The sequence below is a fragment of the Populus trichocarpa genome, chromosome 16 (genome assembly GCF_000002775.5).
Source record: "Populus trichocarpa isolate Nisqually-1 chromosome 16, P.trichocarpa_v4.1, whole genome shotgun sequence".
Taxonomy (NCBI): Eukaryota; Viridiplantae; Streptophyta; class Magnoliopsida; order Malpighiales; family Salicaceae; genus Populus; species Populus trichocarpa.
The window spans coordinates 11417210-11441977 of NC_037300.2; the positions used below are offsets into that span (position 1 = coordinate 11417210).

The 24768-nt window shown below is 35.7% G+C and overlaps 1 protein-coding gene across 1 annotated transcript; it reads left to right on the top strand.

Moving 5' to 3' along the window:
• The first annotated feature begins 3683 nt into the window (after nt 1–3683).
• Nucleotides 3684–6135, top strand: LOC7466049 (protein OCTOPUS). The gene has a single exon (XM_024588019.2). The coding sequence runs from the start codon at nt 3877–3879 to the stop codon at nt 5944–5946; it is 2070 nt and encodes a 689-aa protein (XP_024443787.1). The 5' UTR covers nt 3684–3876; the 3' UTR covers nt 5947–6135.
• Nucleotides 6136–24768: the final 18633 nt, after the last annotated feature.

Consider the following 24768-nt stretch of genomic DNA (forward strand, 5'->3'; position numbering starts at 1 on the left):
ATTAAGAAGAGCCAAATTAAAAGAATTATTTTAAAAAGATTAAATTTTTTATTTTATACAAGGAAGGGATTGGAAAAAATATTTCTTTGCAAGGGTCGGAGTCCCTACTAGCCCCGTTGTCTCTGCCACTTATTATATCTATTACCCATAGATATTGATATTTTAAAAAATATAATACATGACACACATATGTATGTATGTATGTATGTATGTATGTGGGGGTTAGGATCCTATGTATATATCAAAAGATTCCATCCATATAATAAATAAATATTTAAATAATTTTCTTAGGATCGAAATAGAGAAAAAATTGTTCCAGAGGCACCAAAACCGGTAAGGTGCCTCAGAAATTGGCACTAGGTGTTATGCTTCTTTGGCATCCTTTTCTTTTGTCTCCTTTTTTTGCCCTTTAGTGAGAAAGAAGACACCTAATTAAAAAACAGAGCTTTTTCTCCCTGCTAAAAATGATAACTTTGAAGTCATCAGCCACAAATGTTGATTCGATTGTAACTCTCTATAATCAACTTTACAAATCCTAAGAATAGGAAGAATCATGGATGTTAGCTTTGCATCAAATTAATGTACATGATAAAATCAACAAGTTTTTGTTTTGTTTTGTTTTTTTTTTAATTTTAAGAAAACAAAAACCAGATGATAACTCAATATCTTTAAGCTTAGGTATATATAGGTTTGATAATATGTTAGATCCATTATTTATTTGGTTAGCTAAATGCTGAGCTCACATGTATATATAAATATTTTCTGCACCGAGGCTTTTGGTCCAGTGGTCTTGGCAGGGTTTTCCTGCCTTTGCATCCTGGGTTCAAGTCTTAGCGTGTACGCCTGTCATCCCCGCAGTGCCTTACTTGTCTACTGGGCTTCAGGGTATTCAGTGAGTCCGGGGATTAGTCGTAGTGCGCATAAACTGGCCTGAACAGCCCCGGTTATAAATTTTATTTTTCTTTGATAAAGTTAGAGATATTTTTCTGTCTGATAAAAAAATGTTGGAATATGATCAAGAAAAAGTGAGGATGAATTATAAAGACCTGTTGGATCCTTAGAAGAGAGGGTTTTAAATCTTTGTTTTCTACTATATATTTATTTTTAGAGTCTCTTTAAAATATCATTGTACTTTTTTCAAAAAAAAAAAAACTTACTTAAACATTAGAGAGTCCTCGAATTTATCAAAGAGTACTTTTTGCAAGTACTAGACACTAGTCATTTTGGCTAGAAATAATATATCGGATTTTCAAAACCAATAAATTAATTGATTATCCAACAAATAAGCCTTGTTCTCAAACAATTTTGATTTTTTTATAACTATAAACATTACCGGGTTAATTGATGAATTATCTCTATATAACATGAAATAGGATACCAAGTTGTTGTTTAGAGAAGAGGCATTTGATTGCAATAGGGCATGCAATTTTCCTTCCGGGGATGGGAAATTAAGGATTGTTTATTCAAAGGGAAATTCCCCTATAGCTTTCACCTAGCACTTATTCGTGTATTTGAGCCTTTGTACAAAGATGCATCATTTCTATATCCTTTTTGCCAAATATAATGTAAAAGGGCAAGCCAATCCGAAGTGAAAGCCAAGCTCTCAAAGTTTCATTTCTCCGACCAAACCCACATGAAAATTGAGAGAAAAAAAAGCAAAACAACATCAATTTAGGTACATGATTTGGATAATGAAAGGCCCAAATGGGAGATTCCTCTATTCTCGTTCTTGAGACTGGCTATCTTGTCTAGGGTCTCCATCATGTAAGAGCCTTGACAAGGAGTGTGCATAATATGTGCACCCATTGGTGAGACATCTAGGTTGGTGGCACGATAAATCCAAGTGGGAAAAACCATAAGAAAAAAACAGATTGGTCAGCATGTTTGGGAGAAAAAGAAAGCCGGAAAAACAAAAAGAGCTTAGAACAGGAAAAAGGAAAAAAAGAAAGAAAGCGATATGAGAGAAAGAGGAAAAGATGGAAAAAAAGAAGAAAACACACACACACACACCCAGCAACTCCTCTCTCTTTCACCCCCTCCCTCTAGTGATGGCGTGGTTTGCTTTTGCTTTTTCTCTCGACAGGAATCTTTGAAAATCGAAAGGCATCCTACGAGAAGACGAGAACAAGAACAAAGGGAAAATTAAAAGAAAAAAGAAAAAGAATTAGCATTTGGGCACCTCCAAATCCTCAGTAGCTTCTCTTTGATGTGCAGGAGGTGATATGGCTGCAAGTTTAGGATTTATTTCATCGCAGGTTCGAGATTTATTAAAAACCTTAAACACATGATCAACCATGTACTGAGATATTCATGGCTATTAGTCCTTGGTCTGATCCAGGATAAAGTTTTTAATGGCAGCTTTCGATTCAAATTTGTCAGTGTTGTTTATTGATTTTTTAAAAAAAGTTTATAAAATAAGATTTTATGTGGGATTGTCGCTCGACATCTTCATTATTGAATTTAAGTTTCATAATTCAATTTTACTATTTTACTATTAAGAAGATAGTATTTCTTCACTGTTTTTAAGACAACATAAAACTAAAAATAACAGAGATGAAGATCACTTGGCATGTATTATTTAATGTTCTGATTTAAATTTTTATATTTTATTTTAAAATTATTTCATATATAAATTTATGTTATATTTATGTCTCTTCAATTACACATGTTTATTTTTCTCCTTTTTTTTATCTATTTTTTTGTTTTAGAACATTAACTAAACACTGCCAAACTTTCTAAGTTTTTTTTTTCTTTTCAAATTATTATTTTTTAGTATATTAAACAAATTAAGCTTGCATTACCATTGTTTGACTTAAAACATGTAACATTTATTTTTTAGAATTTATCCGTTCGAGTTCTACAAACCTGAAGGCCACTAAAAGCTTACATGATTGTTAACTTCAGGGTCCGTAAGATTAGTCGAGGTACACGCAAGCTAACTCCAACATCTATATTAAAAAAAATTGTAGCATTTCATGCTAATAAATCCCATTTTTTCATCTATTATGTTACAATTGACATTGATAAGTCAAATTCAACCATAAAACTTAACAATCTTGACATTAACAAGGTTGTATTGTCTAAGCATAGGCTCATATGAATAATTAATTGTCCTAAAGCTCCAAAACGATAATGAACTAAAAGGATTAGCTTGTGCAAATCTTGTATTAATCCTAGACATAGACATGTGAAGGAATATTCTAAACTTGTTTAATCAAAGTTTACTTGAGATTGAGATTTAGATTTAGTGTGTATTTGATATTGTGATATTATAATATATAGTATTTTTAAGAGAATTTTTTGTTTGAAAATATATTAAAATATATTTTTTAATTTTAGTATTAATATATAAAAATTATTAAAAAATACATAAAAATTAATTTTGTATTTTTTAAAAATATTTAAATACAGTCCCAAAGATAAAATCAGGTAGCATAACATAATCATATTCAATTGTAAAAAAGAAATGAAGAAAAAGAACGGACATCTAGGCAGACTGCCTTTAAATTAAGGATTTAATAGCCCCAAAATAGTCCTTTCACATGCGAGTGCCCCCAGACTAGAGAATTAAGCCCAAAAATTAAAATAAAAGACCGTCTAAGTGGGCCATTCTAAATTCTACGCGGAGATTTTCTTTTCTTTTTCTTTTTTCTTAGCTTTTCTTTAATTTTCCCGTTGGTTCCATCATTTTTACTCTCACTTTCTCTTCACTTTCTCTCTCTCTCTCTCTCTCTCTCACTGTCCGTTGGAACCAAACAGTTCTCTCTCAGAAAATCTGTCTCTCTTCTTCTTCTTTTCCCTTTGCTTTCGCTCACTCTTTCCTTCTTTCGTTCACTCTAATATGAGAAGAGGGTGCATTACACACCACTACCGGTTATGAATCCCACCACTGAACCACCTCAACCACCGCAACCCCACCGTCCTTCAACTTCTTGTGACCGTCATCCAGAAGAACATTTCACTGGTTTTTGCCCTTCATGCCTCTGCGAGCGTCTTGCCGTGCTCGATCCCAACACCTCCTCCGCCGCTTCTTCTTCCTCTTCCCGCAAACCCACTGCCACCGCCGCCCTTAAAGCCATCTTCAAGCCTCCTCAACCGTCGAGCTCCAATAATAATAATAACAGCAGCAAGTCTTCTTTTTTTCCCGAGCTCCGCCGTACTAAATCCTTTTCTGCCTCTAAAAACGAAGGGTTTTCTGGGGTTTTTGAGCCTCAAAGAAAATCTTGTGACGTTCGAGTGAGAAATACTCTTTGGTCTCTCTTTAATCAAGACAGCGAGAGAAACCCATCTGTTAAAAAAGAGCCCTTTAAAGGAGGACCTGAAATTGAGGCTGTTGAGCCCAGAATTTCTTGTTCTAGTGTTCGAGGTCCGGTTTTTGAGTCTAAGGAAGAGGAAGAAATCGAGAACGAAACCGACACTGAAAATGAGAATGTGAATGCCAATATTGGTGGAGATGTCTTGGCTAATGGGGTCTTAGAAGAGTCTAATTTGACAGCGAGAAATTCGAATGCAAACCCAATTGATGAGATTATAGAGGAAGAGGAAGAGGAAGGGGAAGAGGAAGACGACTTCGAAGACGACGAAGAAGGGATTGTTATAGAGCCAGAGCCAGTTCAAGAAGCAGTTTTGGAGGAGCTTAAGACCATGAAGGACCATATAGATCTTGATTCGCAGTCTAAAAAGACTTCAGGGAGGGATTTTAAAGAGATTGCTGGTAGTTTCTGGTCTGCTGCTTCGGTTTTTAGCAAGAAATTGCAGAAATGGAGGCAAAAGCAGAAGCTTAAGAAGCAGAGAAATGACGGTCCTGGTTCGGCTACATTGCCTGTAGAGAAGCCAATTGGGAGGCAGTATAGGGAGACTCAGTCAGAAATTGCTGATTATGGGTTTGGTAGAAGGTCTTGTGACACGGATCCGAGGTTCTCTCTTGATGCTGGGAGGATTTCTTTTGATGATCCTAGGTATTCTTTCGATGAGCCTCGTGCTTCTTGGGATGGATATCTGATTGGAAGGACATTCCCAAGAATGCCTACAATGGTTTCTGTTGTTGAGGATGCTCCTGTTAATGTTGTTTTAAGGTCTGATACTCAAATCCCAGTTGAGGAACCACCACGAATATCTATGAATTCCATCAATGAAGATGAGGCTGTCCCTGGTGGGTCTGCTCAAACTAGGGATTATTATTCTGATTCTTCCTCGAGGAGGAGGAAGAGTCTTGACAGGTCTAATTCTATTAGGAAGACTGCTGCAGCTGTGGTAGCGGAGATTGATGAGTTGAAGGCTGTTTCCAATGCCAAGGTGACACCAGCTACTGCGGATTATATCCATGGACCTAAGTTGGTGGTTCCTGATAGGGATTTTAGGGATTCAAACTCGAATTCTTTGAGAGATGATTGTTCTGAGACTTTTGACATGGGGTTTAGAGACAATGCATCTTTGGTGGGGGGGAATGGTGAAAGGAAAGGGGCTAAGAAGCCGCGGAGATGGAGCAAGGCATGGAATATTTGGGGGTTTATACACCGGAGAAGTGTTAACAAAGAAGATGATGATGATAGGTATAGCAGAGCAAATGGGGTTGAGAGGTCTTTTTCAGAGTCTTGGCCAGAATTGAGAGGGGAACGTAATGGAGATGTTAGAGGGGGGTTTAACCCGAAGATTTTGAGGAGCAACAGCAGTGTTAGTTGGAGGAATTCTCATAATTTTGGGGGTGGTGGATCTTTTAGCAGTGCAAGGAAGAGCAGTGTTGAGACTAATGGTAATGGGAGAAAGAAAAGGGACGAGTTTGTGTTGGAGAGGAACAGGAGTGCAAGGTATTCACCTAACAACATGGAAAATGGACTCCTAAGGTTCTACTTGACGCCGCTGAGGAACAGTCGTCGAAATGGGTGGGGGAAGAGTAAGTCCAGTCAAGCACAATCCATTGCAAGGAGCGTGTTGCGATTATACTGAATTGGCAAGTCCATAAGGTGTTTCTTCGGTTTAATGTTGTTAATTTTGATGCATTTGTTGTGTAAGCACACATGCCTAATGTATTCTTCATCAGTTGGTTGGATAAAAACACCCCTAAATTTGTTGCCTTTACTGTGAGTTGCATTGCTTCTTCTCAATTTTTCTAATAACAAGAAATTTTTAGTGTTCTTTTCTCAGTGTTTCCAGTCATAACTCTTGTTAATTGCTGAACTGGTTTTCTCGGCCCTCATTTTGTTTATGCTAGTTTGTCTTTTTACCAAAACTGGCTAGGACATGGAGAATATGTGTGCCTATTCGTGCGGATGTGCGTGCCCTTGAATTTGATTGGGTTTTCCTTTTTCATCCTTGTCCGACATAGCAAAGATTTTGCTGATGGACTGTGCGAAGGCTGCAAGGCTGTTTCAGACATCTTCAAATTTTTGGCATATTACATATTCTTGGGGACAAAAATCTCTTTGATGTGGGCTCATGCACCCTTGCTTTTTTCATTGGTTCCAAATCAACCATGTGCTGCCAATTCATTCAATATTGACAGATCAGGCAACTTTCTGTAATTTGAGTAATGTTTCTCTGAGTTCATTGTTTTGATCCTGGAGCTTCAATGGGTCTCTCTGCTGGTAATACATTTGCATAAATGGATATAAGATTATGTCAACATTTATTTCAACCTTTGTTCTTTCCCTAAATTTCCTCATGTTTTAAGTCCATTCATTTTGTGCTAAAAATCATATCCAGCTCAACTAACATGATCATCTTTTAAATCCTGTATATATGGAATTTATCCAGCATGGAAGGGCAGCAAATACCACAAGCTCCACCATGAGCAAAGAACTCCGTGATAAGAACACTGTAATGACTTCAGAATCACAACTTCGTGACAGACAACAAAAGAGAAGAACAAAACTAGCTACATGCAGACTGGAGACAAAGAATCCGGATATTGCATCAATCAACTCAGCTACCACTGTTTTCAATCAGGTACCATAAGTGCATGTTATTCCTGCACGCATGAAGTTGAGATCTTGCAAGGCATCCTACTTGGGAGTATCCAGTTCTGCAATTGCATTAATGGAAAATTTGCTCTTTTTTTTTGACAAACCCCAAATGATCCCTTAGCTTTGAGTCAGCCAACAATATGGGATAATTTAACACAGTATAAATTGCACAAGCGTAGGAGTTATCAAATTATACTGCTCAGTGTTCATCTCATTCTTTTCTGGTGGAGTTAACTGTCAAGCCAAAGCCTAAATATGCAAAATCAATACAAGGACACAGCTTTAAGGCTCAGTGAAGTGTTGCCAAATCCAGCCATAATGTTTGATTGACCAGTAGGAGGCGACTCAAAATGCTCCTTGAACATCAGTAGGGCTCCAATCCCATTACCAGAACAGAAATCAAGCTAAGCAATGATTATTTCATATGATATTAGATTTTTGTTCTCTTATTTGGACATCAAAGGGATCTAAGGTAATCAACACTTTCAATCGAATGAGCTTGAGATCATGCTTTCTGCTTTTTCTCCATATCTGAAAAGGCTCCATATGATCAACAAATTTGCCTCTAAAGTCAAAAGGTGACTAAGAAAACATCCCAACATGTTCTCCTTCGTAGAGGATATAAAGAAAGAAAGAGGGAAAGAAAAAGAGAAAAAGGAAATAAGAGGGGGCTCGGAACCCAATGATTGTCTTGTTTACCCATCGAAACTGTGTTTGTTTTTACTGTGATACTGTGTTTTAAAGAAAATTTGGATTTATTTTCTTTAATTTTTTTGGATTTTTAATTGCTAATGTTAAAAATAAATTTTATGAACTGTGAAGTAGGCAGCAATAATTATCTTCATTTCTTTTTCTTTTTTTATATATAAAAAAACATATAAAGGGTAGCAATAAATTGTTCAAGGTAATTGGTAGCTCACTGGTCAACTGTTTTAGACAGCCTTGTATAATTTTAAGACAGGCTTGCAGTTTATTTTTGTTTTCTTGTTATGTTTGTCTTCCACTGGAATTTGCAACTGGAACAAAACCCCTTTTTCAGTGTCCTATGCTCATACACAAATCCAACGCAACGCCATCTGAAGCTTTGGGCTTCCTAAAGAGACCTCTACAGAAAATTAAAATTTCATTAGAAATTTCATAAAATGTGATATTTTATTGGCCCTTTATCCAATACCTAATTTTAAAGAGTAAGAATAGCCGCACAAAAAATTACCATGAGATAATTTTACTAATATAAATAGTTTTCAATACAATGATTCGATAAATCTTTTGTATAATAACAATTCCTATGAAGGCTACAATTACATTAAATGAGAAGTATTGGTGAAAAAAAGAGAGGGCATAGTTAGGATGGTAAATTAAACATTTACGAGCCTTTATTTTTATATTTATAAAGTTTTTTATTAAAGAATAATTTTTTTTATTTTTTCTTTATTTCAAATTAATTTTTCATGGTGTTTTCATATCGTTTTAATGTGCTGATATTAAAAATAAATTTTTAAAAATAAAAAAATATATTTTAATGTATTTCCAAGCGAAAAACACTTTATTGTAACTGTTGTTAGTGCTGGAAGCAATTATTGATAGTGGTTATAACTAGTATTGATATAAAAAATAAATTTTAAAATATAAAAAATTATTTTAATATATTTTAAAATAAAAAATATTTTGTTGTAATTAGTCCTTGAGGCAATACCGAGCAATGGTTACGGATGGTTGAGATTGTTGTTGCTGCTGCTATTCATGGTGCAGTGACTGGCGATGAAGGAATGGGTTATTGACAATGGTTATGAAGGTTTTTGGTGGCTAAAGTGGATTCAATGTGGAGAGTTTGGATGGATGGTTGTGGAAAAAAATAAAAAAGAGAAATTAAATATAATGAGTTTGGACATGTGTTATTAGGTAGAGGGTTAACACTAGTACAAATAAAAAGAAAGAAAAAAGAAAGAAGTTTGCTCCCTATGTGGTTTCAGGTTTGAATCCTGAGATTGTTAATATTGATAGTCACTGGAGGCTTACCTGATCGTTAACTTCAAGGCCCGTAGGGAGTAGTCGAGGTACGCGCAAATTGGCCGGGACACCCCACGTGAATAATAAAAAAAAAGAACAAGAAAGGGTTAACTAGTACAAATAAAGAGTAGAGGAACTAAAAAAAAAAATCTTTTGACCATCTATAATTTATAAAATAAAAAAGTTTTTTAAGATACTTGTATGAGTTTGACATGAACAAATCTCTCTGAAATACATTGCAAAATTCGCACAAGAAACTACTAATATGATAGTTTAATAGAGAGAGGAAAATATTTTAAAAATAAAACAAGAATTATTTACACTACTAAGTATGCAATGCAATAAAAATGGTATTTAGTGCGCTTTAATTTAGATTCATTATTTCAATATCCACAAAAAATAAAAAAAATTAAACTCATTCAACAATTATCCCATGCAAATTGCAAACTAGATACAAAATAAAGTACACCCAAAATTAAAAATCGATTCAATCAATAATTATCTATTTCTACTGACTACAATTATTATAAAAATAATAGCACATCGAAGGATAAATCTTTCTGTAAAAATGTAACTCACCAAAATCTATTTTTTTTTTCAAATTGGCATAATAAACATAAAAAATTGATGGAATAACACATTTTAAAAAAGATTTGGTAAAATAACATACTTTCATCCTGTCGCGCTTCAAAAGCACGAGATTAACTAGATGTCACTATTCTAAAACGAGACAAGATACTAATCGTGCTTAGGAATAACAATATTTAGTAAATGTCAGGCTTCTGAAATGCGACAAGGGGAAAGTCCAATCATCTTGCTTAATCGGTCAGCCGACTGGATTCAATTATATTAACCGATCGACTGTTTCATATAAAAACCATAATTTGATGAACTTTTTCTTCCAAATATATTTTATGAGTTAAAATACATATCTTTGTCCAATCTGTAGACTTAAAAATAAACTCCAATTAAAATCTAAAAAATTATTCACACAATAGTTCTCCTCTATTTTCAATGTCAATGATGTAGGCAGACTTATGATAACGGGTGATTCTGAGCAATCAAGTGTGAGTTGCTATAACTAAATAACGATATGCTCCAAACAAATTACATGGATGGTCTAGAAGAGGTATTTATGGACTAGTGGACAGGTCTAATCCTAAGAGGAGGTCTGATTACGCTAGATTATAATAACATATTAAAAAGGTCATTACTTTGTTTGGAGCATATCCTTATTGTGTGGATCACCGTTGAAGACTAGACAATTGGACTGCTTGCAGTTTGCGACAATCCAGCGTTTAAAGAATTAATCAAAGCCAAAGAAGATCAAATTTTCATGTAATAAATCTCTAAACAACTCTAGATCTATATAACAGGATCTTAGGGACTCCAAAATAATTTTGTTTTATTATTTTCGTTGTGTGTATGATATTCAGGAACCCAATACATGATTTGTATTACAAGATTAAAAATCTTAATTTTAGTTATCTCTTGATAAAATATCAATTTATTTAATTAAATGCGTGTATATTTTAGTTTGTGATTGGAATTTTTTTATGTCAAAAAACATGTTGAAAAAGCTTGTATATTCATTCTTTTATTAATAAAAAGTATCCAACTCGCAGCAAAACACTCACATAGCTAGTTAACATACTAGTTTTCGTGGATAATCTAAATAAATAAAAAGAATTTATTTGTGTTACTAATTTAAGTAATACAATATTTCTCGCTCTACAATTTGTATTCACTATTTCTACATTAAAAAAATATTCATTAAACAAATATAAAAGAAGAAAAAAAAAAGAAATAGAAATGTAAAGGTGCTATTTAGTTCATACAAGATAAAGTTCATGGAATTTCAGCTTGAAAGCCAGGACCAATGGGTATAACTGGTCTTGATCGATTATTACAATTCAGAAGCGTAGTCTCCCGTCGGTGTGTTTCCTCTGAGCTCAATGACTTTAAACCTAGAATCAATTCATTATTAGAATTCCTCGAGGATGCTTCCTCAATCACCAACCATCTTGAATCCAAAAATGAACCGTTGATCGATTCATTCGCATTAACCAGGGAAGAAATTTGAAAATGGAGCATAAATGCATTGTTTCAATGTTTTTCTCGATACTATCGATCGGGGACTACATGAGTTTAGGACAGTTTGCACACTAAGACACTCTGTTGGGTTAAGTGAACTGCAAGAATCAATTGAACTGGGAGAATATGAGTGGCCAATATCCAATTTTTTAACAGGTTTGTTCCTTAATCTCTTCGAAGCCAAGCCAAAAGCAGTTGCCAATTTATCACTTCTTAGAAACAACTGAGATCTTCGCTTTCTCTGCATATATAAAAGAGTAAGTGAAAAACGTTTAACAACATTTTCTTCTGTGTTTAGTGGAGGCAAGATTACTCCCAAACTGACTACTTGCACCATGCAAGTGAGATTGCAAGAATTCGCTCTAATCATGATGGAGTAATGGAGCATAAATTAAGTCTCACCATTAAAATTCCTAAATATGGTTAGATGATTCTAAAATTGAAATCTTATAGAGTTGATTGAGGAGAAAAACGTAATTATAGAGCAAGTTGATAACACATTAGTGTAAAAACATTAGTATGTCAAGAGTATCAACCATTTGGTACCACTATTGAAATTGAGACACATGGATAGATTAACATATATGAATAAAATTAAAATAAATTGAAAAAAATATGTTATTGTTTTGTATTTCAAGAGAATGTAGGGGAGGGAAAAGTGGCACCTCGTATTTAATTTTTTTCTTGAATAAAGCGGAATCAGCTGACCATTGAATTCAAGTTAGCTTTGCCATTGAGCTTTCCGTGTGTGTGTTTGGGATTGAGGTGTCTTAAGCTTTCATAATAAAAGTTCGGTAACTAACCCCAAGTATCATGGATAAGAAGAACGTGGGAAAGGATTGCAGACATGAAGCACGTATAACGGTTGCAGACATGAAGTATCGTGGCATGGAAGAGATTCTAGCTCTGAATTCCACTCTGTTGCATTTTCTCCACTTCTGTAGAACGTGTGTTTATGATCATTACGAGTAGTCAGTTAGATCCTAGAACTTAGGTAGAAGCAGTGTTCAAATTGTGGTTCGTTCTCACCTTAAGAGAATAACACTTGATAGAATCCTCGTTCTCAACAAACTGCCTCCATCATTGGTATCAGAGCCAGGTTACAATGGAGACTGGCATGACAGACAAGCTTCTGCATTTGGAGGAGACCCTTTAATCGCATTTCCAGCATCTTACTTCACAACCAAGAATCCTCTAACCATGACAACTACTATCGTGATGGTAATGAGGGCAGAAGACAGATTGTATCCTCTAAAACAGCAAAATTAGAGTTTCCACAATTCTCAGGAAATGACCCGACATAATGGTTCAATCGTGCGAAACAGTACTTCGAATACCAAGACATAGCAGAGTTTCAAAAAGTGGCCATAGCAGCTTACCATCTAGAAGGGGAGGCAAACCAATGGTGGCAATGGATCCGCAGAACATTTCAAGAAGAAGGGTAAATCATTACATGGGAGAAGTTTGAAGAAGAGTTGTGGGCTGGATTTGGACCATCAGATTGTGAAGACTTCGATGAAGCTCTTTCACGTGTCAAGCAGGTGCGTAGGGACTTTGAGGGACTACCAAAAGAATTTGAGAAGCTTTGTAGCAGAGTTCGAGGATGGACTCAGAAAGCTTTAATAGGAGCATTCATGGGAGGTTTAAAGGCTGAAATAACTGACGGGATTTGGATGTTTAAACCAAAGACATTGAAGGATGCTATTGGGTTAGCAAGGGTGAGGGATGATCAGCTCAGAAGACAACGGAAATTGACACGACCACCCATACCTGCACGAGCTCCTTTGGCTCTTCCTCCAGCAGCTCGTGATGACACCTTGACACCTGCTACTCCAATCAAGCGAATATCATGGGAGGAAATGCAAAAGAGGAGAGCGCAAGGCCTTTGTTTCCATTGCAATGATCGTTTCACAGCAGGGCATAGATGCAAGAAACCTCAATTGTTACTCTTAGAGGATCAGAGGGATGCTGTAGAATGTAAAGAAACCAGTGTTCAACAAGCTTCAGAAGTTAACCAAGAAGCAGTAGTGTTAATTGACAGTGGTTTAACTCATAACTTTATCAGTGAGTGTTTGGCAAGTATGCTCAGGCTGCTAGTGGTGTCTGCAGAAAGATTCATTGTACGAGTGGCTAATGGAGAGAAGTTAACATGTCAAGGGTGTTTTGACAAAGTATTGGTAGACTTACTAGGCACCAAATTTTATCTCAAACTTTTCTCTTTACCCTTATCAGGACTAGATCTTGTGCTGGGCATCCAATGGCTGGAGATGTTAGGATCTGTGGTCTGTAATTAGAAGCAGCTAACCATGGAATTTATTTGGGACAATCAGATCTAGGGGCATGCATTGTTTGCTGTATGTCCACAACCGACCGTGACAATTACATCATTGGAGGAGGCGTCATAGGAGTTACAGCCAAGCATGCAAGCAATGTTAAAAGAATATGAAGATGTGTTCCAAGAACCTTCAGGCTTGCCACCTACGTGAGAGATACATCATTGCATTACAATGAAAGAAGGGACTGAGCCAATCAATGTACGTCCATACAGATATGCTCATTTTTAGAAAGCAGAGATTGAGAAGCAGGTTCAAGAGATGATGAATTCCGGGCGCATTCTCCTAGCACCAGTCCATTCTCTTCACCAGTACTTCTAGTAAAGAAAAAGGATGGAAGTTGGTGATTTTTGACGGACTACCGAGCACTCAATGCAGCTATTGTCAAGGATCGTTTCCTATTCCCAAGGTGGATGACATGTTGGAGGAATTGTATGTAGCCTCTTACTTTACCAAGCTGTATGGAGCCTCTTACTTTACCAAGCTTGACCTAAGAGCTGGTTAAGAGTACACCCACTACTAGAAAACCAGAGAAAACCAACAGAATTATCGACGGAATTTTTCCATCGGTAATAATTACCAACGGAAATAATTCCGTTTCAAAATCTGTCAGTATATACCGACGACATAGATCTGTCGGCGAAACGGTCGGTATATACCGACGAAAATATTCCGTCGGTATATACCGACCGTTTCGCCGATGGGGTATACAGTTTGTCTGGAAATATGCAACGGCGTGGTGACGTCAAACGATTTTACCGACGGAATGACCGAGGGATTCAAACTGAGATAGCCGTATAGTGACGTGGCACTGTCACCGACGGAATCACCGACGGAGTCATTCCGTCGGTGATTCCATCGAAAAAAACCATTATATACCCACCCATCTGCTGACACTCTCTTCCTCTGTTTCTCCTTCTTCTTCTTTCCCATCCCACCTCTCCCCTCCCAAACTACAGTCAACCACCCATCCCAACTCTCCACTATTCTCAACACGAGCACTCAAGTTTCTTATATCTTGTACGTGGTCACAATATCCATTTCTTGTAGATTTTATCATTTTTTTTATAAGTAAATCTATCCTTTTTAGTTTTAATATTTAATTGTGAATTTTATTGTTTTAGTATATGTATTTCGTTAATGTTTGTACTTATTTAATTGTTATTTGTCAAAGAAACTTGTAGTATGAATGTATAATTTTGTAGTTGTTATAGTTTGTTTTAGATTTTGTCAAATTATATTTGTTTGTAAATTGTTGAAATTTTGTTTGAATTACATCGGATTAAATGTGTTGTGATGAAATAAATAATTAATAGCTTGTTTAACGAGTCTTGTTTAATTGTTATCAATTCTATTTCGAAATTGTGATTTCTGTAAATTTATATATGTATAAATTTATATGTATGAACGTTGATAGTTGATAATTGATAATGAATATTTAACATAAGTGTTGTTTTAGTTTGTTGGATAATTTCGGGGAAAACCAATATTTTGTTATGTTTTATAGAGGTTCAATAGAAGTCATGGATGATCGTTCATGGATGTATCGGGACTCACCCCAAGGATTGCGGAGGATGGATTATTGTAACGGTGTCCAGGGTTTTATTAATTTCGCAACATCTATTCCGAGGAATTTTACTGATGGCGGTATTAGGTGTCCATGCAGGAAGTGTAAAAATTTAAAATTTCTGCATTAAGATGTTATAACGATGCATCTTCTAACCAAATGGTTCATGGAGGATTACCTGTGTTGATATGCTCACGGAGAACTATTTGTTCCTGATGAGAGCATGGAAGAACAGGTGGTTGGGTCAACTTCTAGTGCTAGCAACATGCATGAAGTTGAAAATGAGAACAATAATCCTTATAGGAATATGATTATAGATGCAATGAGAATGAGTGAAGGTAATGTCAGGGAATGTCCAATCGTAGAAGAAGAACCTAATGCAAATGCAACAAGGTTTTTTGATATGTTAAGAGATTCTGACGAACCATTATGGGATGGCTGCACGAACCACAGTAAGTTATCAGCCGTAGCACATGTGTTCACCATCAAGTCAGATCACGGGTTGAGTGAGGCTGGTTATGACAATATTATTGAATGGGCGAGAAGCATTTTACCTGAAGGGAACAGACTGAAAGAGGACTTCTATGCTGCCAAGTCCATGATGAAACCCCTCGGTTTAGGATACCAGAAAATTGATATATGCCCTAACTTCTGCATGTTATACTACCTTGAAAATGCTGAGATGACCGAGTGCATGACATGCGGGCATTCCCGTTACAAACCCAGAACTGGTAGAGGGAAGACTCTCGTGGCATATAAAAAACTTAGATACTTCCCAATCACACCTAGACTGCAGAGGTTATTCATGTCACCAAGGACTGCTGAGCACATGACATGACACCAATCACACCATGCGGTTGATGGAGTGATGGTTCATCCTTCTGACGGTGAAGCCTGGAAACACGTTAACAATATGCATCCTCACTTTTCAGCTGAATCAAGGAACGTGCGTCTTGGGTTGTGTACAGACGGATTCAACCCATTCGGGTCATTTGTTGCTCCTTATTCTTGTTGGCCGGTCATAATGACGGTTTATAACTTGCCACCGGGGATGTGTATGAGGCCGGAGTTCATGTTTTTATCTATGGTCATACCAGGTCCGAGCAGTCCGGGGCGGAATATAGATGTTTGTCTTCGTCCGTTGATTGATGAGTTGACGCAGTTGTGGTCCTTTGGAGCTTTGACTTATGACATCTTGAGAAAACAGAATTTTGTTATGAGAGCGGCTTTGATGTGGACTATCAATGATTTCCTAGCTTATGGAATGGTTTCTGGTTAGAGCATGCATGGAAAGCTAGCATGCCTATATTGTATGAAGAACAACAAGGCATTCACGCTAACAAACGGGGGTAAAGCTTCTTTTTTTTACTGTCACCGTCGTTTCTTGCCACATAACCACAGGTACAGAAAGAACAGAAAGGATTTCTTTGTTGGCAGAGTTGAAAATGATGTTGCACCCCCGCGTCTTTCTGGTGAAGAATTGTTTGATGTTGTGTTAGAGTACGGTGACATTGTGTTTGGTCTCCAATCAGGTAAGCAGAAGTTTCCTGGTTTTGGTTTGACCCATAATTGGGTGAAGCGAAGTATGTTTTGGGAGCTTTCTTATTGGAAGACCAATCTTCTCCGCCATAACCTTGACGTCATGCACATTGAAAAGAACATGTTTGAGAACATTTTCAACACCGTCATGAATGTGAAGGGGAAGACAAAGGACAACATCAAGACTAGATTGGATGTAGCGCTGTTCTGTAACCGTAAAAATATGGAGTTGGTTTGTGATGGGTCACGGGTCGCAAAACCAAGAGCAAGCTTCTTGCTAGAGAAAAACGCACAACTACTAGTCTACAAATGGCTTAAGAGTCTGCGTTTCCCCGATGGACATGCCTCGAACATATCAAAGCTGGTTAATACGGAGGAATGCAGATTATATGGAATGAAGAGTCATGACTGTTATGTGTTTATGCAAACACTCATCCCATTAGCTTTTCGTGATTTGTTGCCAAAGGGGATATGGGATGCACTAACGGAGATCAGTCATTTCTTCAAAGATATATGTTCCAACAAGTTGAATGTTGATCACATTGAAAGGTTTGAAAAGAATAGTCCGTCGGTAAAACTGTTTAATGGTATAGTGACCCTCCTGATATTTCTAAAACTAAAACTGCTTTTCATACTTATAATGGCCATTACGAGTATTTAGTAATGTCTTTTAGCCTATGTAATGCACTCTCAACATTCCAAGCCATCATGAACTTCATATTTGAACCTTATCTTTAAAAGTTTATCTTGGTTTTTGTTTTTTAATGATATCTTAATATATAATCCCACCTAAGATGAGTATGTAATGCATGTTAAACAGACCCTGAAAACATTGAGGTATCACAAATTCTTTACCAAAGCAAGCAAATGTGTGTTTGGCCAACAAGAATTTAAAGTATTTGGGGGCACATTGTCACTCATTAATGAGTGAAGGTTGATGATAGCAAAATTATAGTCATTGTAGCATGACCAACTCTCAATAAGTTTGTTCAAAACTATGGCATCATAACACAACCACATACCAACCTCCTCAAAAAGGGAAAGTTTGGTTGGCATGATGAGGCTGGATCTGCTTTCTTGGCTCTCAAACAAGTGATAACAACAACTCCTACATTACCAATGCCTAATTTCAATGACTCTTTCACTATTGAAACAGATGCATCAGGAGATGGAATTGGGGAAGTTTTATCTTAAGGCAAGCTTATTGCATTCATGAGTAGAGCATTGTGAGTTAAAAAACAATCTTGGTCAATTTATGCCAAAGAAATGCTAGCCATTGTGGAGGCCATTCGCGTATGGAGACCATACTTGCTGGGAAGGAAATTCGTCATCCAAATAGATCAACGCAGCTTGAAATATTTCATGGAGCAACGTGTAGTTACTCTGAAACAATAGAAATGGGTGACAAAGCTTTTGGGATATGATTATGAGATCATCTATCGTTCATGGAAAGAGAATTCAGTTGCAGATAGGGGTGAGCAAAAAAAACAAAAAATTAATTAAACCGAGAAAACTGGAAAAAAATAATAATTGAAACAATCAAACCATGAAAAAAAAAACCAATTAAACCGATTAGAATATTTAAAAAAACCAACCGGTTTGATTCGGTTTCATAAGCCTAAAATCAAATAACCAAACCGAACCAAAATTAATAACCGAGCCAAACCAAAAAAAATCGAGCCAAACTGGAAAAAATCGAGCTAAACTGAAAAAACCGAACCAATCGGTTGGGTTTCGGTTTTTGCTCTAAAATAATCGAATCGAAACCGGTCAGTTTGAACTAGTTTTGGTTTGGTTATTTTTTTAGGTAAAAACTGAACCGAATCGAAAATGATCACCCTTAGCTGCAGATGTCCTCTCTCACAAGCCTAACAATCCCATTCTCCATCATCTAGACATACGTACCAGAGGTATCCTTATGGGATGAAATTAGGAAAGCCTTAGAAATAGTTTCATATATCCGGTCAACGAGCGACATGGCCAAGACTTATCCAGAGAGGTCATATACATGGCGCAATGGATTGCTATTCTTTAAAGGAAGGGTGGTCGTTCCTTCTCTAGCAGCCTTACAGGAAAAACTACTGCATGAAGTTCACGACACATCAATTGGAGGACATTTTAGAGTCTTAAGGATATTCAAGCGGCCATTAAAACAGTTCTATTGGCCAAGAATACATCAAGCAGTCCAAGAATATGTTAAAAGATGTGAGGTATGTCAAAGAATGAAATCTGAAATGTTATCTCCAGCTGGCCTCTTGAACCCTTTTCCCATTCCAAGTCAAGTGTGGGATGATATCAACTTAGACTTCATTGAAGGCCTACCAGTTTCCCACAACAAGGGCACAATTTTGATGGCTGTCGACAGGTTGAGTAGGTCTACCCATTTCAAAGCTTTATCTCAACCATATACAGCTAAAATTGTGGCTGAGAAATTTGTTGAAGGAATCATCAAATTATATGGATTGCCAATGTCTATCATAAGTGACAAGGACCCCATCTTCATAAATAAATGTTGGCAAAAGCTTTCCAAGATGTTAGGCACCAAATTGCAACTCAGCTCTGCATACCATCCACAAACTGAAAGATAATCCAAAGTGGTCAACCGCTGTGTGGAACAATATCTTCATTATCTAGTGCATCTATGGCCTCACAAGTGGAGTGTCTATCTTTCTTGGGCTGAACTACAATACAATACTACCTATCATGTGTCCACCGGGATGACTCCTTTTCAGATGTTGTATGGTTGTTTGCCACCAACAATTCCAATTTATCATGGTGGACTTTCACATGTAGAAGAAGTAGATCAAAACTTTATGTCCAGGGATGAGCTACTTCGCCTTCTCAATGTTAAATATAATTTATAATTCTTAATGTCTTTTATTGTTAACTTTTATGCCTCTTGTTCTTTTAGTTTTCCCTAGATTGTGGAAGTCTAAGTGTTCCTAGACTTTATTAATTAAACCCTTGTTATATAATCCTTTTCTCTTCTGTGTTATAAGTAAGAAAAACCAGAACAAAGAAATAATAAGATCGCCTCTGGTATTGAGTTGCAGCTCTACCATTTATCCTTCCAATCTTCTTTCTTCTTTGTTTCCACTATTATTTCCAACACTTTAAACCAACCTGGAAACATCCATTAATCGAATGAAGCAGACAACAAATCACAATAGGCATGATACTTCATTTAATGGTGCTTCTTAAGTTGCATCCTTAAAGGCACCAATTAGCTTTCTTGAACTACCAATGAAGCTCGTTACAATACTTTTTCCTTGAATGTATTCTTGTCCACAAGAATTCACAGTATTCAAGGTCATAAGATTGCCTCTTTCTCAAGCCTACGTATTGAATTCTGGAAACTGCATATTAAGTTCTTCAAGATCCTCCTATGTTGTATCTTCTAGATAAGATTTAACTTGTCAGTAGATAGGTAACCAATTCAACTTGTGAGGCCATACTAAGTTTAATAATACTAATATTAACTAGTTTTTTTAAATTTAAAAAACATATCTTGTGGTAGAATTTATTTTATTAAATTCTTCTTAGATATACTTTAAAATCTAATCTAAAGGGAGGATTTAGTCTTGATTAACATGTAAATTAATCTAAACATATCTTTTATCGTTAAATAAAAATTTATATATTAAAAAAAAATTATATTCAAAAGATAAAATTAATATCACGTGCATAAGTAGACATGAGTAACCCATCTAATAAAATCTTAATCTTCATGTGCGTGTATTTTTCTTGATTTTAAAAATAAGATTAGCCATGAGATAACTTTCAATCTTTGAGATGAAACATCGTCCAATTAGATTATAAATATATCATTTTCAGTTGCATGTTGCATATTGCAATATAAAGACACACACACATACACTTTCTTTACCCGTATATGCTTCTCTATAACCTGCTTAACTTTGAAAAAAATTACATCTAGGAGTGCAAACAATCTTTTCCACAAGGAGTAGTTATACACTCTACTAATTAAGGCTTTTGTAGCCACATGTTCAAACAAGACTTCTACTTTGATCATTTCTTCATTAAATCTCTTTATATATGTTTTGATACTTTCTCTTTTCGCTTAAGTAATGATGAAGAGCTTAGTTGAGCTCTTTTTTATAGTAATGCTTGTCGCATGTGCGTGCATGGCATAACAGGATGTCAAAATCGAGGAGTCACCACCTAGTTGTCTTGTTCAAGGTCACTAGGAGACACATATGGACTGATCTTATATGGAATTATTGGGTAAGAACTGGTTGTAACTAGGGAAGGTATTAACACCCTAAAGCACCTTACTTGAGGTAAGTTGCATTGTATGCTCTAGATATAGTTTAAAGGTATTGATGGATTCCTAGCCGATGGTTCGTCTATGACTTAAAACAAAGATTTATGCTTATGAATAAATCTAATATTTTGAATTTATTATGGGTTCATATACCTAAATAAATTCTTATGAAAAAAATTTCATATAAATGTCCTGACAGGGTTCATCTATCCTAGAAAGTGAAAGGGTTTTCCACAATTTATACATTATGGTGAAAAATACTCTCAATTAAAATTGGTGAATATCCAAAAAAATTCTAAGAATTTTATAATCAATTCCTGATATTTAAATATCAGCCTACTTGTAGGTCTAATATTAATAATAGAATATTGACCATTAATTCTCTGGAAAAGTTTTTTAGAGTTTTTGAAATATTGACCAAGTTCTCGTGGATTTAATAAATTAGTTATTAAATCCAAAAACATTACATGCAAAGATATTTTTTGAATTTTTATGTATATAAAATAAAGATGTTAAATCATACCATGCATTTTTTATATTTTTTAAAGCCAAAATATGTTTTATTTTTATTTTTGAGAGACTTGGCCGTATGCACACCAAATAAAACATATTTTTTGTATTTTTTTTAAAAAAGTTTTTTTAGAAATTTTAGAAAATTTTAAGATTCTGACCAAAAGCGGGTATTTTAATATCAGGTCATTATCTTACAGTATAAGTCTACAACCTTAATATTAAATACAACTGCTGAGAAAACATGTGAAGGACTCATAAATAATTTTAAATTAGTCCTTAAAAATTTTTAGAATTTTGTTTTGGAATTTATTTGGGGCTTGTATGGCAAAAAAAAAAAAAAAACTATGTTCTATTCAAAGCAAAATTATCAAAATAGGTCTAAGAGTGTGTTCTCCAAACCATAGTTTTGAAACCCGACCCGGTCATTGACCCGGTTCAGTGATCGGGTCACGGGTCAGATGGGTTGACCCGGGTTAACCCGGGTCAACCCAAAAAAATATTTTTAATTCATTTTTATATAATTATAATATTTATTCATCCAGTGCGTGGCCTAGAGTTGACGCTGGATGAGATATCATATGATTTGGCTTTATCTAGTGGAAGGATGACCAACACAGATTCCAACAAAACCACATGTTGTTTACTACCTGGTGCAGACTTCTTGAGCTCCAGGTTTTTGAAGAAAACAAAAGGCTGGTATTCAAACTCAAGGATTTATTCATCCAGGGGTACTCCATTATCGGCTGCTGTGCGCCATAGAGCTGATAGGAATGGCCATTCTGAAACAATTAATTTGGGGAACCAAAGGTTACGGCTTCAGGGTGGTGGTGGCTTGATTGTGAATCCCCTGGCAGAGATTCATGGTGGCTCACGAGTGAACTCAGAGGTGACACAACAATAGCCAAAGATCAACAGGTATTTCATAGTGAACCGCTATTTAAGCTGATCGGTGGGAGATGAAGGGAGTTTTGAATCTTGATGATTGAATCAAGAACTACTAATCGATGCCCAATCAAGAACTGCGGGTTTAAAAAAAGGCAAAGAACAAAGAAAAGAGAGAGTGAAAGAAGGAGATTCGTGAAGAGAAGCAAAAGTCTAACCTTATTGAAGGGATCAAGAGTCTTCTGCTCCTCTGCAATTCGGGATTGAAATTGTTTTTCTTTATTAGGTTTTCTCTGTTTGCAATTGCAGGCTTGCATCTTCAGTGCATTGTTCATTTTCGTCAGCCAAAACGACGTTGTTTAACCTCTATGCATATATAAAAAAAATAGGCCGGGTCGACCCAGCGGGTCGACCGGGTTTCGCCGGGCCAACTTCCAGGCGGGTTTTTGCTTAGACCCGGACCGGTCCCATGCCCAGGTCGGCCGGGTCCCAGGTCGACTCGCCGGGCCGGTCCGGGTTTCAAAACAATGCTCCAAACCACACCTTAGGCCAAAAGTTCCTCAACAGCAAAAGTAACCAACCAAAAAAAGCTTAGTACCTGACCCAAAACAAAACCAATCGGGTTGACTCAAAACTACTGGTTCAACCCTGAACTAAACCGAAAATTATGGTTTGACCTGAAACTAAAGCAAAATAAACAATTAAACAAAAAACAGATCAAAACTAAAAAAGACACAAAACATAAAATTTTCTAACAAAAATATATCAAACATGAAGAACACGATGAATATTGAAATCGAAACCTAGAAAACACAAATACCAAACTTGACAAGTTTTCATGCAATCAAGGGCAATATTTTGTTTGTAATCATGCGTAAATCAAGAATCAAGCGTAAATTTTCTTTGATTAACACTCAAAAGCCATGATTTGATGAAATTGTGTTTGAAAAGTTGAAATGACCCTAGAATCTATATGCATGAATACATGTTATTGATGTGTTTCAACCCTAGAATATTTGCTAAAGATAACAAGCTAACATGTCTGTGCCAAGAATTAAATCAAAACAGCTTAAAAACAAGAAGCAAAGGCAAAGTTCATGCGGAGAACATGAACTCAAAATTTGGAAAATTTCCAAAAATTGAAGAACTAATGCCAAAACCCAGATTTAGCCTTATAGGCTTTTAAACACACTATTTTGGTTCTCACATGCTACATCACCAATACCAAGCATAGTTGAATATAAAGAACAAACAAAAAACATTAAATCATCATAGACATACATTAAATTCCATCTTTATAATTGCTACAAGTGATAGCCAATAAAAACATCAATTTTTTTTTATTCAAAACTGACTTTTTGAACACTTGGAACCCAAACCATGCTCAGGTATAACATTCCCATTTATGGGATTAAACAACATAATTATACTACTGAATTTGTGGGTAATTTTTTCCCTATTATTTAAGGTTTATCGAAATTTCCACTAAAATTTCGGTAGAGTCTCTCTTATACCAGGAGGTCCCAAGTTATCGACTATCGTCCTGTACACATCTTATACTCACATCTCAATCATATCGCAACCACAACAAGTCCAACTCAACAATATATTCAAGAATGTAGATATGACATTTTATCTACTCAATTTCTTTCACATTTATCATACATAACTTAACAAATGAGAGAAGCATACAAATATTTGAATTCCAAACACAAACTAATGTTATCCAGTATTCCAAACACAAAGTTACAAGGATGACACTATTACGTTCCGAGTTACATGGTCACTTAGGAACAAAATACATAGATAATTCTTACATTCCTAATTCAATCAAAAGTAAACCAGGGGACCTAAATACTACTCCTGATGTGAGTGGGAAGGACTTGCAATTTATAATTTTTAGAATAAATAAAATACACATACAATAAAATAGAAAAGGGAAATTTACACAATACATGCATATATATTTAATCATATACTAATCCATGCACAACAATGACTCTTGAATTATTAATTTGCCTTCTACGATTATGTTCCTATTTATTCTTCTGAGGATCACCCATTATTTTTCATTTCATAAACATCCCAAATTTCATCAGGAGCACATCATCGTGCCACTTTTTCCCAATTCAGAAAGATCATTGCCGATACTAATGACTCACATTAGTATCTTTAGTCGCTCATTCTAGAATCGACTAATCAAGTTTATGGGAATGCTGACACCAACATAACCCGTTCATGTCATTAACTATTTTTGAATTGAAATAGTTAATCATTGTTCCATATTACCTTGGAATATCCTCAGGTATGTCGATGTCAATAATTCTTGACATCATTAGCTTTCACCTCAAGAAAGCTAATCAAGTTCCATAAGTTTGCCGATACCAATGTCAACCGACGATATCATTAACTATTTTTAACCTGAATAGTTAATCAAGTCCAATGTTTCTCCTTCCCTGTATTGGTCATACTGATGTTAGCCAACCTGGATAACATCATTAGCCTCCCCTATTTGGGATCGACTAATCAAATCCAAGGGATGATTATCCATGAAAACTCATTATTTTCGTCCATTCTCTCTAG